This window comes from Chrysoperla carnea, chromosome 3 (genome assembly GCF_905475395.1).
Source record: "Chrysoperla carnea chromosome 3, inChrCarn1.1, whole genome shotgun sequence".
Lineage (NCBI taxonomy): Eukaryota > Metazoa > Arthropoda > Insecta > Neuroptera > Chrysopidae > Chrysoperla > Chrysoperla carnea.
Genome location: NC_058339.1, coordinates 62,400,041 through 62,415,276, shown reverse-complemented (window position 1 = coordinate 62,415,276; position 15,236 = coordinate 62,400,041). Strand labels below are relative to the sequence as shown.

The 15,236-nt window shown below is 28.7% G+C and overlaps 4 protein-coding genes across 5 annotated transcripts; 2 read left to right on the top strand and 2 right to left on the bottom strand.

Moving 5' to 3' along the window:
• The first annotated feature begins 486 nt into the window (after positions 1 to 486).
• Positions 487 to 13,643, top strand: LOC123294552. Of its 2 annotated transcripts, XM_044875618.1 has the most exons (3): positions 1,444 to 1,786; positions 1,901 to 2,576; positions 13,583 to 13,643. In XM_044875618.1, exons 1-2 carry the CDS (start codon positions 1,510 to 1,512, stop codon positions 2,551 to 2,553), a joined length of 930 nt encoding a protein of 309 aa, XP_044731553.1. In that variant the 5' UTR covers positions 1,444 to 1,509; the 3' UTR covers positions 2,554 to 2,576; positions 13,583 to 13,643. The 2 variants fall into 2 exon arrangements, with proteins under 2 accessions (XP_044731554.1, XP_044731553.1); XM_044875619.1 differs by lacking the exons at positions 1,444 to 1,786; positions 13,583 to 13,643 and adding an exon at positions 487 to 554 and having other exon boundaries at positions 1,901 to 3,000.
• Positions 3,367 to 6,404, bottom strand: LOC123294550 (transducin beta-like protein 3). The gene is made up of 3 exons (XM_044875617.1): positions 6,291 to 6,404; positions 3,464 to 6,146; positions 3,367 to 3,395 (listed from the first exon to the last, which is right to left on the bottom strand). The coding sequence occupies exons 1-2, from the start codon at positions 6,317 to 6,319 to the stop codon at positions 3,797 to 3,799; spliced, it is 2,379 nt and encodes a 792-aa protein (XP_044731552.1). The 5' UTR covers positions 6,320 to 6,404; the 3' UTR covers positions 3,367 to 3,395; positions 3,464 to 3,796.
• Positions 7,176 to 7,808, top strand: LOC123296165 (transmembrane protein 186; the record flags this gene model as incomplete). Its single annotated transcript, XM_044877627.1, has 2 exons — positions 7,176 to 7,437; positions 7,495 to 7,808. Coding segments are annotated over 2 exons (576 nt in total), but the record flags the coding sequence as incomplete, so codon positions are not given.
• Positions 7,859 to 8,870, bottom strand: LOC123294553 (28S ribosomal protein S7, mitochondrial). Its single transcript, XM_044875620.1, has 4 exons — positions 8,781 to 8,870; positions 8,456 to 8,623; positions 8,161 to 8,395; positions 7,859 to 8,106 (listed from the first exon to the last, which is right to left on the bottom strand). The coding sequence occupies exons 1-4, from the start codon at positions 8,840 to 8,842 to the stop codon at positions 7,888 to 7,890; spliced, it is 684 nt and encodes a 227-aa protein (XP_044731555.1). The 5' UTR covers positions 8,843 to 8,870; the 3' UTR covers positions 7,859 to 7,887.
• Positions 13,644 to 15,236: the final 1,593 nt, after the last annotated feature.

Genomic DNA, 15,236 nt, shown 5'->3' with positions numbered 1-15,236 from the left:
ACGGTGATTAAATAATATACCCTAAAATACATATATCTCGAAATATCTTCAAAAATGTGCGAAATACGAAATGGTATGTGTCACCGGACATGGTGCGCTGACTGGTGGTCACATTATAAACTAGCACTAGGGTGACAGCTGGTAGTTAGCCATACATAAGAATAAGGCAAATTTTTATGCTATCAAATTTTGTTTATTTATACTTCGTCTATTAATAATAAAAAGAGTGTACATCAGTGAAAATTAACACTTAACTATGGCCTCTGATTTATTAAATAATTGTGGAGCTAGATTTTCTCAAAAAAAAACAAAAAGTAGAAAATACTGTTGTGTTTATGGATGTTCAAGTAATGCAACCCAAAATCCAGACGTTCGTTTTCATCATTTTCCAAAACCTAATCGGTTTTTCGTTAAAATCGAAAATAATTTTGGTGAAGATGAAAAAATAGATTGTAGGCAAATGTGGGAACGAGTTTTGAAAATTGGAGTAAATGTTACTGAGCACATGGTGGTCTGCTCTTTGCATTTTAATAAAAATGATTACTTTTTACCAAGTAAGTTAATAATTTTGTTTTGTATCTTTCTTTACTTATTGTTTAAAAATATACATATTTCTATAAGATCATGAAGGTTATAAGAAGGAGAACGATCGCAATAGAAAATATTGTCCCCGAAATATGGATAAAATAAGTGAGGCGCTGCGACCGCTAAGTAGTATCAATAAAAGCGGGCTGTTGTGCACTAATTTGAAATGATATATCAATTTGTACATTATGCAACTAACTTCATCTACTTGTATTCATAAACAGCTAACTTTGCAGATACTACTTAATGATCACAGCGCGGCTGGTGGCTGAAAAATGAACTATAAATTCTACAAATTTTCAGGGACAGGCGCGCTAATGCTTTAACACGTAGCGATCGTTCTCCTTCTTTATAACCTTCATGTATAAGATACAGAAAATTAGTTAACACTGCTGTGATGTGTTTACATCTTTCACTAAGTCCAGCTGTACAACTACACTTTAATGAAACAATTTGACTATTTTTTTGTATAACTGTTTTTATTTCATGGGGTTTATCTCGAAAAGCTGATGATTGTATACAATACGACAAAATATGGTATTGATCATTGTTTTGATTTTCCAACCCATTGTAGATTAAATGACCTGCATTAATTATTTTCTCTCCTTCTACAAAATTACGAGACTTAGGAGTAGCCTCAATAAAGTCAAGAACTTGGTTTAATGATAAAAACATTTCAATTATTTGCGATTATATAAATAAAAACTACGTAACTCTAGGTAATAAAATCACAGCTGTCACCCTAGCAGTAGTTATCCTTTTTAACCACCAGAGCGCGTAGCGCCAAGTGACACTTACCAGCTGGAATCCTAAAGTTTTATATATGTAAGATGCATGACACCTGGTGGTCAAAATTAAACTGTTTCTAGCTTACAATTGTCTCTATGTCCTTGACAATTGCACTAGTTAAAATTTAAAGTTCAAATGGAACTTGCTATTTTTCCGCCTCGTAAACAGTCGAAAAGTAGACTTTGTTGTGCAGTAAATGGTTGTCAAAGTAAAACTACAAAAGATTTAAATCTTGTTTTTCATTCATTACCAAAGCGTGGTGCTGTCATAATTCACATTAAAGATGAATTGGGTAATGTTGAACAGGTAGATAAATTTGAAATTTGGAAAAACAGGCTGAAATTAAAGAGAATTACTTCATATCAAAAAGTATGTTCTTTACATTTTACGAAAAGTGATTATATTTTTCCGGGTAATAAATTATTAGTAATTTCTAACCTAAATTATAAAAAATAATAATTTAATTAATATTTTAAAAACAAATGAATACATTTTTCAACTAATTCAAATTTCAAATTTTTTTTAGATATACATTCTCAAAGAAGGAATTTGAAAAAGACTGCAGTTCCATCATGTAATTTACCAAGAAGTTTTAAAGCAACCGAAAACGTCAAAAATAAAAGGAAATTTGAAAAAAATAATAGAAAAAAAATTGTTAAGAATACAATAACTTCTACAAATAATTCAGCTTTGAAAACTGTAAAAAATCAAGTTATTGAAGTAGATTCAGAAAGAAATAAAACAGCTAGTGAACAAGCAGAAACAATATTTTATAAATCAGGCCACATGCATTTTTTAGTTTCAGAAACAAATTTTGCTAATACAGGAATTGAATCTTGTGAAATTTTAGAAAATGATACTAAATTATCGAATCATGATGCGCAATATCTCTTTTTAATCGAAAATGAAGATATAAAAATGGAACCTGCGGATACAGAATTAACAAATGAAAATGAACAAATAAAAAGTGATATATTAGATAGAGAATTTATAATTGAACAAGAAAATCTAAAATGTGACGAAATTTTGCATACGGAAATAACAATTAAAGAAGAAAATATAGATATTGAACCCGAATTATCTACAAAATGCACAACTGCAGGCGAAAACATAAAATTCGATCAAGAAATACACACAGAAGTAATAATTAAAGAAGAATTTTTTTTTCCTACAGTTTGATGTGCGTTTCATAGCCGTACGATTTTTTGTTGTTAAATTATGACCGATTTTGTAAGCGGTGATTAAATATGCTCCAAAACTCATGTATCTCGATATATCTTCAAAAGTTTGTAAAATAAGAACAAATTATTATTAACAATTTATTTAAAGAACGTAAAAGTCTCTAGAAAAACGATGTATTAATTTTGGCGAGAATCCAACAAAATGGGATTATAAAGTTGTCACTCACAAGTAAATCATACGCATATGAAACGCACACCAAGTTGGAGTAGAAAAATTGGACTAAGACAAAAATGTTTTTATTAAAAGAGTGACACTCGCCGTGCGTCAGGGCAAAAATTGAATTTTTTTTTATTACAAATGATTTTGAATTTTCAATTTACCTTACAACTTCGAGTCTTAGAGAATATTTTTGTGTGGAGAAAATCAATAAAATATTGATGCAGTAAATCATCTTCAAGTTTACTTTTTTACACCTAAAATGAGTCCTGGTAGAGTTTAAAAGATCAACGATAACAAAGATATATATTTGCAAATATTTATATTTTTAACGTAACACATATACATATGACCAATACAATATGTTAAATATTAAAAATGCAAGTGGGAACATTAATCTGGATCGCCTATCAATCCAATGAGTCATTTCTTGTGATACCATTGCTGTCCCATCAGAAAAATTATTTGGATTAACTGTTTGTTCTGTTGTCTTGCTATCTTTTATTCCAATTGAATCTGTGGAAGCTCTTGATTCCAAAGTTAGATCATTACCAATTAACATTGATCCAATAATTTTAGGAGTTTTGAAATTCTGCATAAAACAATTTTTTTAGAACACATACCTAGCAAAAATATTAACAATTAAATCAATTCAGTCAATTACATAAGGCAAATAGAAAATTTTTAATACTTTATTTAAATAATATCCAATTATCTTTTATGATTATTTACAAAATTTATTAAAAATAAGGTATAGAATAACTTTTTCCAATATTCAGTTACTTATTTGTAATTATCACCTGAGAAGAAAATCAATAAAATATTTTCTTTAATCTAAATATTATAGATGTCTATACGTAACTGCCACAAATTTTGTAATAATATTCCCTGTATTTTAATACATGGCAATAACGTACCAACATTGCCTAAAATGTTCATAGTGCCTTCGATTTTTTTATTAATTCTCTGATAAACAATTAGAGATTTACGAGAAATGAGAGAAACAGTTTGAAGAAATACAATATTAAACTTGTTTAGACGTAGCTTCCATTTTTTCTATTACATATGTTAAAACATGAAAATCTTCAATTCGTTTTGTCATTCGTTTAAAATGCCTTTCAGTATACGGTAACAAATCTTCCAACAACGTTCGATAGTTTGTGGGTCGAAAATCGCCGACCATTAAATCCTTTAATAAAATGTTTAAAACTAATTGAGCTACATGACAATTTCTACTATTTGAATTCCATTCAACTGCAGCATTTAAAAGTAATTCTTTATGATCATTTTTCAATTGTCCAATTACATCTTTAAATCCAACATCACCAGTGTTTATAACTTTGTTAATAATTTGTAAAATTTGACGTGGTCTGTTTAATTTTAATGCAACTCTTAGAGCTTTTAATAATTCATTTTGTTGTAATAAATTATTTAATTCTTGTTCTTGTTCAATCATTTCCCTTTCTTTTTCAAGTTCTTCTTCCCGTTTTTCTATTGTAACATCCTTCCATCGAATCAATATAGAATCGGACCCACCGGTAACTAGGTAATTTTCATCAGCTGATACAGTTAGTGCCCATACACGGCCTTCATGTTGGTCTAAAGTAAGTCCGCATTCAGAAGTTTTAATATTCCATAGCTTGATAAGTCCATCTGCTCCAGATGAAATAATTTGTAAACCCTTAGTAATAAATTCAGCTCTAAGAACACTTGAATCGTGACCTTCAAGCGTTTTTAAACAGGTCATATCAGTAACAGACCATAATTTAATTGAACAATCAGCTGATGTGGTCAAAATTACTTGATCTACCGGTGAAAATCGTGCTGTCCATACACCACGTCGATGACCTCGTAGCACACCAAGTTCTCGAAGATTTTCAGCCGACCATAACTTGACTGTTTTATCTTGAGAACATGTTGCGATTAATTTATCATTTGGAGATACTGTCACACAGTTAATATCTTTCTGATGTGCTATTTCTGTATGAGTGCAAATTAATGATAAATCTTTTGTTTTTTTCAATAATTTATCACTAATTTGCCACATTTTAACACAATTATCCTGACTTACAGACACTGCAAAATCAGTAGATAAATTACTTAATGCTACTGATCCAACTGAATTCGTATGGCGACTTCCAATTCCTATACACGTAATTTTTGATAATTTTTCATCCCGTAACCATAATCGAATTGTGTTGTCTTTACTCGACGATACAAGTATATTTGGATTTGCTGATGATTTAGCTAAAGATAAAACTAAATCTGTGTGACCTTTTAGCAATTGGCAACTCATATTTTTTGAATCATACACTTTGATATCGGCAGAATTAGTTGCAACAGCCAATAACATGTCATCAGGACCAATATAAACTACATCTAATATTTCATCTGAGAAACCGCTAAACTGTTTGATGCAATCAAACGTCTCTAAGCTATGAATTATTAAATTATGGTCACTTCCTACCACTGTAAAATTGTTATTAATGGAATCGAAAAGTAGTTGCGTTATCGATAAACCACCTTCTTCAGTCGCTTTCGAAATTAATGAATTATTTTGTACAAATATTTCTTTTGCAGATGACATATTCCAAATTTTAACAGCACCAGATTCTCCAGCGCAAGCCACATGAATATCATTAGAATCGACTTTAGAATTTGGCAATTCAAACTTCTTGGGTAGAATCACAATCCCTTCAGTGCTTTCAAAGGTTGGAATTACTTTTTTAGAAGTTTCGTCATTTGTATTCCATAAAATAATAACTTTATCTCGTGAACAACTAGCCAAATGGATACCATCTGAATGAAAATCGAAATCAGACACATGACTATAATGTCCTGATAACGTCAATATTAAATTTCCAGTTTCTGTATTCCAAGCTCGAATTTTATTATCATCAGAAGCGCCGAAAATTTCATTAGCAGTTTTATATTTAACTACACTAATGACTCCTTGTGATCCTTTTAAATTATGTGTACATGCTTGATAATTTAGATCCCACAAACGTATAGCCCCATCACATCCTCCTGTGGCTAGTTGCTTATTTTCATTTAAAGCCATTCGAGAAATAGGACCTTTATGAATACTACGCCACATTTTTAAAATACGACCTTCTGATTTAGAATATAATTTCAAAAGTCCACTTTTAAATGAAATTACAACGTATTCATTATCAGACGATAAAGTGTAAGTAATTACCGTGTCTTCATCTTCATCGCTATCAGCATTTCCTATCGTTTGAGTCACTAATCCTGATTCTATATCCAAAACTTTCACGCAGTTATTATTTTGACACAATAATTCTTTTCCATCCTTGGTCCAGTGAACAAGACCTCCAGTAAAAAAAGCTCCATATATTAGATCGGCGTTAAACCTACGGAAAACAATACAAATTAGTATATCCGAAATCGCTTTTGTAAAATCAACGATATTTGGGGACTATATAACCTCTAATATTTCTTAAGCAATTAAATATTTATATGAAAACTTATTTGACAAAAATTGTAACACTACTTACGCATCTTTTAATTTACTACTTGATGCCATTTTGGCAGTTCTTTAATATGCAAAATAAAAATTATTTTGTAATTTAATAATTTATGTTTTAAATTTTAAACCACACGGTGCACATGAAAACATAATTAGTACCAACCCAATTTCTTCCATGTGCGTACGGAATAGTTCATGATCAATTTATGAAAAAGTGGCGCTACACTAGCTTTTTTTTTAAATGTGTACTACCCAAAAGTATAAAACTAAAACCATCTTTCAAAGAGTGCACTTGTGACTTGTGGTTATGGATACAAACCTTAAAAATGTCAGTCGGTGATAACTATTCTTTAGTTAGCCACTACGGAAACTGTCTGGAATTATTCATAATTGTATATCCGGATTTAATGATAATATGATACTGTTTATAATTTGTATTATGTAGTTAGTTAAAAATTTGTATTAGTATTGTTTAAAAAATATAATTAGCGTTTTTCCTCAGAAGATTAAAAAAAGATCCGCTAGATGGCAGGGAATCAAAATATTTGTATCTCCCTAGTTCTGCCATCTAGCAAATCTTTTTTTAGTCTTCTTAGAGAAAAGACTAATTAAAACTTTATATTTTTAAAAAATTTTTAACTAACTACATAATACAAATTATAAACATTATCATATTATCATTAAATCCGGATATACAATTATCCATAACCACAAGTCACAAGTGCACTTTTTGAAAGTTGGTTTTATACTTGTAAGTAGTACACATTTTAAAAAAAAGCTAGTGTAGCGCCACTTTTTCATAAATTGATCATGAACCATTCAGGCTTCCGTATGTGCGACATGCATACCAACTTTCAAAATATAATTGAAAATTGAAAAGTATATCTAATATATTAAATAGAAAATGAATTTATTTAAAAAATTTAATCAAATAAAGATATTACCTGTACTTTTGATTAATCAAACACCGAAATTTTTAAGTTCTTCAACCAAACGTACAGACAATACAGAGTTTAAACCAATTTATAAATTTCCTTACATAAGACTTTTACAGGCAATTAATAAATTAAAAATTTATCAAGGCATTACTACAACAATTGCAATCCCATTGTCGGGTATATTTCAATTTATTGGAGTAATCGATGAAAATTATTTACCTATTATTGCAGCTTTAGGTATACATAAAAAATTAAACATATTTAAGATTTTCAGTAAAAATTACATTTTTTTAGGTGTAACGGGTACAATATCACTTACTGTATTAGGAAAAGTTACAGAAAATTTTATAGGATTTATGTACATAAATAAAGATGGAACCTTATTAAGAATATCTTACTTAGATTTTTGGTCAAGACGAAAGAATGTGGATATACCAATCGACGATATTGTTCCTTTATCAGACATGTCTACAGCGTTAACTGATAAATTATACTTAAAATTAAGTAGATATTCGACTGAAGATATTTACAAGATCAATTTACAATACGGGGAAATTTTAAATTGGGAATGTGTAGATCAGGTTTTAGGACCAGGGGAACAAAAATAAATAACAAATTAGTTGTATAATTTTAATTTTTTAAGTATTAAATAAATGTTTATAACAAATTAAATATAACAGTATATTTTTAACTCCATCTATAATGAGCATAGGCTCTATTTGCCTCACATTGTTTATGTAAATCTTGTTTACGTTTGACTACACGTCCGGTATTATTCGCCGCTTCTATTAATTCCCAGGCCATTTTTTCTGGAAAATGTACTGTGCGTTCTTTTTCATTTGCAGCTTCAACTAACCATTTCATCGATAGAAATCTTGATCGTTTTTGGGTTATTGGCACTGGAACCTAAATTATTATTCAAATTTAAATTAAATTTTTTAAGAAAAATTTAAAAGTTACCTGATAAGTAGCTCCTCCTCTTTTAATGGGTGTTAATCCTAAAACAGGTTGACAATTTTCAATAGCTTTGCTAAAAATGACTCTCGGATTCGTAATAATTTTCGCTTTATCTTCTGGACTTTTAGTTTTGTGATATTTTTCTATTTGTGTACGTTTAATGTGTTCAAATGTCTTTTCTACTAATTCACGTGCTAATGTCTTATTTCCTCCTTTCATTACATAATTTGTGAATTTCCTATAAAATTAAAAATATTATCAGAATATAATTATCAAGATTTTAATGAGCTTTAATTACGCAATAGCATCGTCGTGAAACACAGAATCGGTTTGATCATTTTTTGCAGCCTTTACAGGAACATGTGCGATGCTACTAATTTCTCCAGATTTTTCCAATTCGCCTTGTTTAGATTTTTTATACACTGGTTCTATAAAATGAGATGGATATTGGGACATACATTGAATTCTAGAATAAAAAATGATTCGTTTTCATTCAAAAATAATTCGAAATATAATATAAATTTGAGGTTATGATTTCTATTAAAACGAATATGTATTTTCTTGTTATTCATTTATAATGCACTTATTTTTGTAATTTTTATAAATTCAATTTTTATTAATACCTAGCTATATGAGGAGTTCTAATAATTTTTGAAAAACATAACATAATTGATGAGGCAACCATATTGGTTGTCAGAATGACAGTTCTTTGTAACAACACAAGACAATTAAGTATTGCTCCGACTGCTACGAGTCGGGAGTTGATTATGTGTGTATGCGTTCAATGGTTGCACTACCAAAACGATTTAATTTTAAAAAAATTTATCTTATTACTTTCCTTATATAATATAGTAACGATCTCATAAACCAATAATTATTTCGTAATATTTTATTCCACATTTGTTTATTGTTGTATATTTTATATATCCGTTTCCGCCGAATTTTTTGAATACCAATATCTGTTAAATTTTTTTAAGATTCTGTACCTACCATGCTAGTTTTAATCCTCCTGCAAAATTTTCAATATGTTTTATGTCCAAAAATTCAATGGAAAGGGAAAGAAATTGAAAAAAAAAATTGCATCATGTTTTAATTTGATCAAGGGCCGAAGTGGACAATTTAATAGTAAATAATAAATGGCGCAAATGGTCACTTGACCTTAATTTCCAACCATTTTACAAGCCATGGTATTAATTGCAAAAATAAAATTTGAATAAAAATTTCGAAAATCCCACCAAATTTTAAACAATTTTTGTGTGGAATCGGTCGTAAAATGATATTAAAAACACTTCCATGAAAGTATGGATAAATTTTTATTTTCGATATCTATTTAAAACTATTTTTCGAGTTTCACGTATATTTCGAGTTAAAAAAACAGCCTATACATAGGTATCTCTTTGGTTCGTCGGATAATTAGAGTAATTTGATTCAATAGAGAAATACAAAATGCTACATGTAACATAACACAGTAATTTTTTTTTATAAAAATCGAAAAAAATTAAATCGAATAATTTTAATTAAACATGGAAATTTGTAATAAAAATTGAACGTATTGAAGGATAATAATGATATTATTTTATTGAATTAGGACAAATAAGTTCTATAATATGACAGATTATATATGGTTGATGCCAAATTTGCTACATATTAAAAATATATATGTGATTATGTAATAATAAGAGGGTAAATTTATTAAAACTATTTGTTGTACAAAAACATTGTGATTTATATTCTAATGCCTATGTCACATTAGTGACGTTTTATAGAATTAGTAAACAAAGTTGGCATTGTCTACAGGTCTCCATAAAAAGATCTCTATAAAAAATTTGAAACAAGCTGTTTATGTGAGTGTGACACTAATAAGTTATTCGGTATGCCACAAAATCAACTTCTCGGATGACGAAAACAACTTTCCATAACTGCCTTAAATATTTTTAAAAATATTGTATTTGTGTTCTTTAAGGGGATTCTTTAGAGTGGCGGGTCTCGAGTTATGCCACTGCTCTACTATATAAGGTAATTTCAATTTAAAAAACAAAAACAAAATCGGGTTGTTTTGATGATTGGGAACAGGGATGGATCGTGAATTTGTGGGGCCCTAGGCCCCTGGCCTGACACCTAGGGGCCTGCATAATTACTCAACTATAATCTGTAGTTATATAGTATTGAAAAAAACTGTGAAAATAAAATATATTTGTATATAATATGATATAGTATTTGTATAAACTTTCACACAAAAACTACTGAATGAATTTGAATGAAACTGAACAATAATGTAGCTCATGCATCAGAATAACAAATGAGCTATAATATATAAAGATATATTTAAAAAAAATAAAAAATGTTAAATTTAATCTTATATTTAAAAATTGTAAATGTAAAAAATTCATGGCTAAATTTCTGATATACTCAATGAATTATGACTATTTTATCTAAAAAAATTTAAAACTGTACATATTATTATGAAAGTTATGTATAAAAGCAGAGTGTCGATAGTTCGACATTTGTTTTCTATATACGCCATCCTGGAGAAAGAGCGCTTCGCTTCACAGCTATAGTGATTGGCAACAATAAAAAATCTTTAAGATGGTATAGCAATTTGGAAAACATCTACAAGTTTCTTTTCATAAATTAGCATAAAAATTACCCTGCAAGAAGTGTAAGACTTTCGCTTAGATTTTACCTGAATGTTAAACTTATTCATTAAACGTTCGTCTATGCCATCGGCTTAACAATCGATAATATTACGTATACCTACCTACACTTTCCAGATCTTTGGTTCCATATTTTTGCGTTCCAAATCCATTAAAAATTTAAATTATGCTTTTAATGGAGGATGGGGGCGTTTTTTTATACACGGGATTCTGTGCTGTAACCCAAATAGTCCTGATTGGAAACGTAATTTTTGAAATATCGCCTAAAATCAAGTAAAATATCTCGAAATTATTCCATGTTCCACCCCAAGTCTAACACAATTTATAGCACAAATTATAAGACAAGATAATATAATACAAGCTTTATAACAAAAATATATTATCATAATGCAGAGTTTTGTTATGATACAGTAGTGGTTAATCGGTGACTTTAACAATAACAAAAAGGGGTTCTCGCCTCTCTATAATATTTGACTCTCAAAGCTATAATATAAATTATTTGTATGTAGTATGTAGAGGTACTCTTTATTAAATTATATAAAAGCGTAAAATAGTATCAAACACTTTATTATTAAATATAAAGCACAGGAAAAAGCAGATGGCTATCGTGTGTCACAAATCATATCAATAACGAGCCGTGAAGTGTGTGCGTATGATGCACTAATCGTCGTAACTAATACGGTTATGTGATTATAATCATTTGTTTTGTCTTTTTTTTATTAAAATTTAATTAGAATATAATTAAAAAAGTAACAATTATTTTGCATAACGCAAATATCACAAAAAAATTAATTTCCTGTTTTGAAATTGTTTAAATTTTTTTAAGCCAATATGAATGGTAGTTTACATAGTCGTGGATTTCTTTTAGCCCTTCGTCCATCACGTAAAATCCGAACAATGTTAATTTTTTTCACAGCGTTGCCTTATTATGATAGTTTAGAAGACAAATTGTTGATCGATTAAAATAAACAAAATCTACATTTAAAAAAAGCAAATTATTTTTAATGGCTTGATATATTTAATAAATTGTTATTTATTTTATTATAAATAACTTTCGAAGTTTTGTTTTAAAATTAATTATTTTGTTAAAAATTTTAATAAAATCCAACGTGAAAACTACAAATATAATAATTCAAACATAATTCTTTAGAAAAATAATTTCTAACTGATAAATAAAAACATTAATTGCCTTGGTAAACTAATCTCAAAGTAGAGTTAGGTATTAATCGCATTTTATAACAAAAATTATACAAATGAGGCAATTTTTTATAAATTTTAAAGAATTTGTTCTGAGCAAAAATTTGTACTTTTTATTAAAATTTAATTAGAAATCAATTTAAAAGTCACACTTTGTAATAACACAAATATTACAAAAAATTTGTTTCCTGTTTTCAAATTGTTTTGATTTTCCTAAAGGTATTTACACAGCTGTAGATTGAGGATTTCTTTTAAGAAGGGGCAATTTTATCTTGGAACAAATTTTCTGGAAAAATTACACAAAATTGCCTCTTCTTAAAAGAAATCCTGAATCCACAACTGTGTAAATACCATCCTTATTGGCTTTAGGATAATCCAAACATTTTGTAAACAAGAAAATTAATTTATTATGTGATTTTTCTCGAGAACTCCTGAAGATGGCCTCTTTTACGTATTCATTGACGCGACTATCTTTAAAATTATCATAAAAGACAAAAATCTCATTGATTTGAAGATTTTTCAAGTTAGGAAATTGCTCCGGTATATCAACAATCGTATACGATTATTGTTGACATCTCAAAAAGTATTCGTCCTAAGGTTAAAGAGACTTGATTTTTGAATTTTCAATATCAAAATTAGGTACTCAAGATAATAAAGATAATTCTCGATTTTTTCGTGATTGGAGATCTCAAAATTTTTGTTAATATTTTCCATTCTGACAACGAGCTACCCGACTGCATTATAACTTTAGAAAATTATTATGTCGTCATACTTCAAACAATTAATTTGAAATTTTGTATGAGTTTCTCCTGAAGTAGGTAAATTTAAGTTAGTGAACTATAAAATGGAGTTTGGTGGAAACGCATGGAAAAAAGATTATTTTTAGTGGCAGAGCTCTCAATAAAATACACTTGATCATAAAATTGATGAGATCAGTCAAATTATAAAATACAAAATTTAAAACAGCGTTGTAAACTATTGAGCTTGAATTGTATTTGATTAAAATTTAAATAACAATTAGGTATCCATTTCATGTCAAAATTCAATAATGGAATTGAATCAACAAAGCCATATTGTATGTAATACAACTATAATGTAAATATTTACCTTTAAAAAAATAATAATATAAATAATACAAATTATTATTCGTAAACATAAAATTTACATAAAATTGTTTTAATTAAAAAATATTCTTACTATATAGCTTTGCTTTCATAACATATAATAATAATATAATATACAAAATTATATTTTGTAAATAGTACAAACAACATAGAATAATTTTTTTCAATTCTATTTAATTAAAATTACTACTAGACAAGATATTTGCAAATATTTAGTTTACGCTCTATGTATCATATTAAAATCGTCAATTATACTCGAGAGACTTTGATATAAATTTCAAATAAAATATCGTATACATGATTAAAGTAAAAATAAAGTTTAAACAGAGTAAAAATAAAAATTCGATTAGTTCCAAAATTGCACTTTGTGTGTAGATCTCGAATGGCCCAATTGGAAGGGCGCTTGACTGAATCCAAGAAGTCCGGGTACGAGTCCTGGTTCGAGTGAATTTTTACACCATGTATATATGTAATATACAAAGTATACTAAGTTTAGTCCCAAGTATGTAAAGCTTAAAAATATTGGTGCTACCAACAAAATTTTGGTATAGGTGTTCATAAAATCACCTAATTAATCCATTTTTGGTTGTCCGTCCGTCCGTCCTTCTGTCAACTCGATAACTCAAAAACGAAAAAAGATATCAAGCTGATATATTTACAGCGTACTCAGGACGTAAAAAGTGAGGTCGAGTTCGTAAATGAGCAACAAAGGTCAATTGGGTCTTGGGTCCGTAAGACCCATTTTGTAAACCGTTAGGGATAGAACAAAAGTTTAAATGTAAAAAATGTTACTTATAAAAAAATAAACAACTACACATTTTTTTGTAAACATCACTGTTTACCCGTGAGGGTGCAAATTAGGCGCAAATTGTATTGTATGTATTATATGAGACTATCAGTTATGTATGTGTGACATGAATGTATGTGTAATGTGATAAGAGTCATCAACATTGTCTATACATGGTATTTCAACAATTAACTCAGTTAAAGAGGTTCAACTGCCTTTCGTTTCTGTAAAAACTTATACTTCCCGAGCTAAGATTCGGTGAAGGTAGTATTCTGTCTGCGAAAAAGCGAGCAAGCAATTTTATTTTAGTCGTAAATTATTTTATGAACTTGGAAAAAAGAACGTTGAGTGTCCACCAATAATACTATTCCATTTTTACATTACTATATAAGCATTGAATGATTCGAAGTTTTTGTCGAAGAAAAAATAAATCTATAATACGTAGCCAATCCGAAAAAAATTTTTTTGTATTATATGTACGGTTTTCTCGGTTATCCGCCGAAAACTATTAAAATTTGGGTTTTCAGGCATGCCAGCATATCTTTATAATTATAAGAAAAAATTACTTTCTTAACAAGCAGCAACATCCCAAAAAAAAAAACTCATAGGTAGCATAAAAGAAATCAAAACTACCCCAAAACTTTCCCTCAAGGGGCCTTTTTAAGGACAAATTGACTGTATTAATATATCTCTATATATTTATACAGCATATTGTATCATCATGAAACAAACCTAACAGCAAAAAAAATCTGATATATAATATTATCCTGCAATGTTATTTTATAACATATCACATCACTTCCAAAATAATATAAATAAAAAACAGTTAAGCCTCGAATGTCTAACCTTCTCTTGAAACTAGAGTCCAAGGGTCCGGGAATGGTTTCTCACTTATAAAGCTACGACCAAATACGAAGGCGAACACCAAATAACAATGAGAATAGGCAAATACCAAATAGTATTTACAGTGAATACAATCCATTATATATCCATTTGATAATTGCTTATTTTTGTTGTTGTTTCATGTTAGTTTTTGTGACTGATCACAGCATAAGAAATTAATTTCCTGTTTATTTTCACTAATAGAAGTTTAGCCTTTTATCTAAGCTGTTTTTCTATGGCTGACGTATTTTCTTTCGATTTAATTGAATAATGTTTTCTATTACATTTTTTTTATGAACAACTTTCTAATTAAAAGGGATTATGTATCACTTATTAGCTAGAAACCTGCGTGAATCATTAAATGATCCACCTTTGAGACGCCCTCCATCAAACTCAACAATTTTTGTATGAAGCAGTTTTTTCTAGCAGGTTATT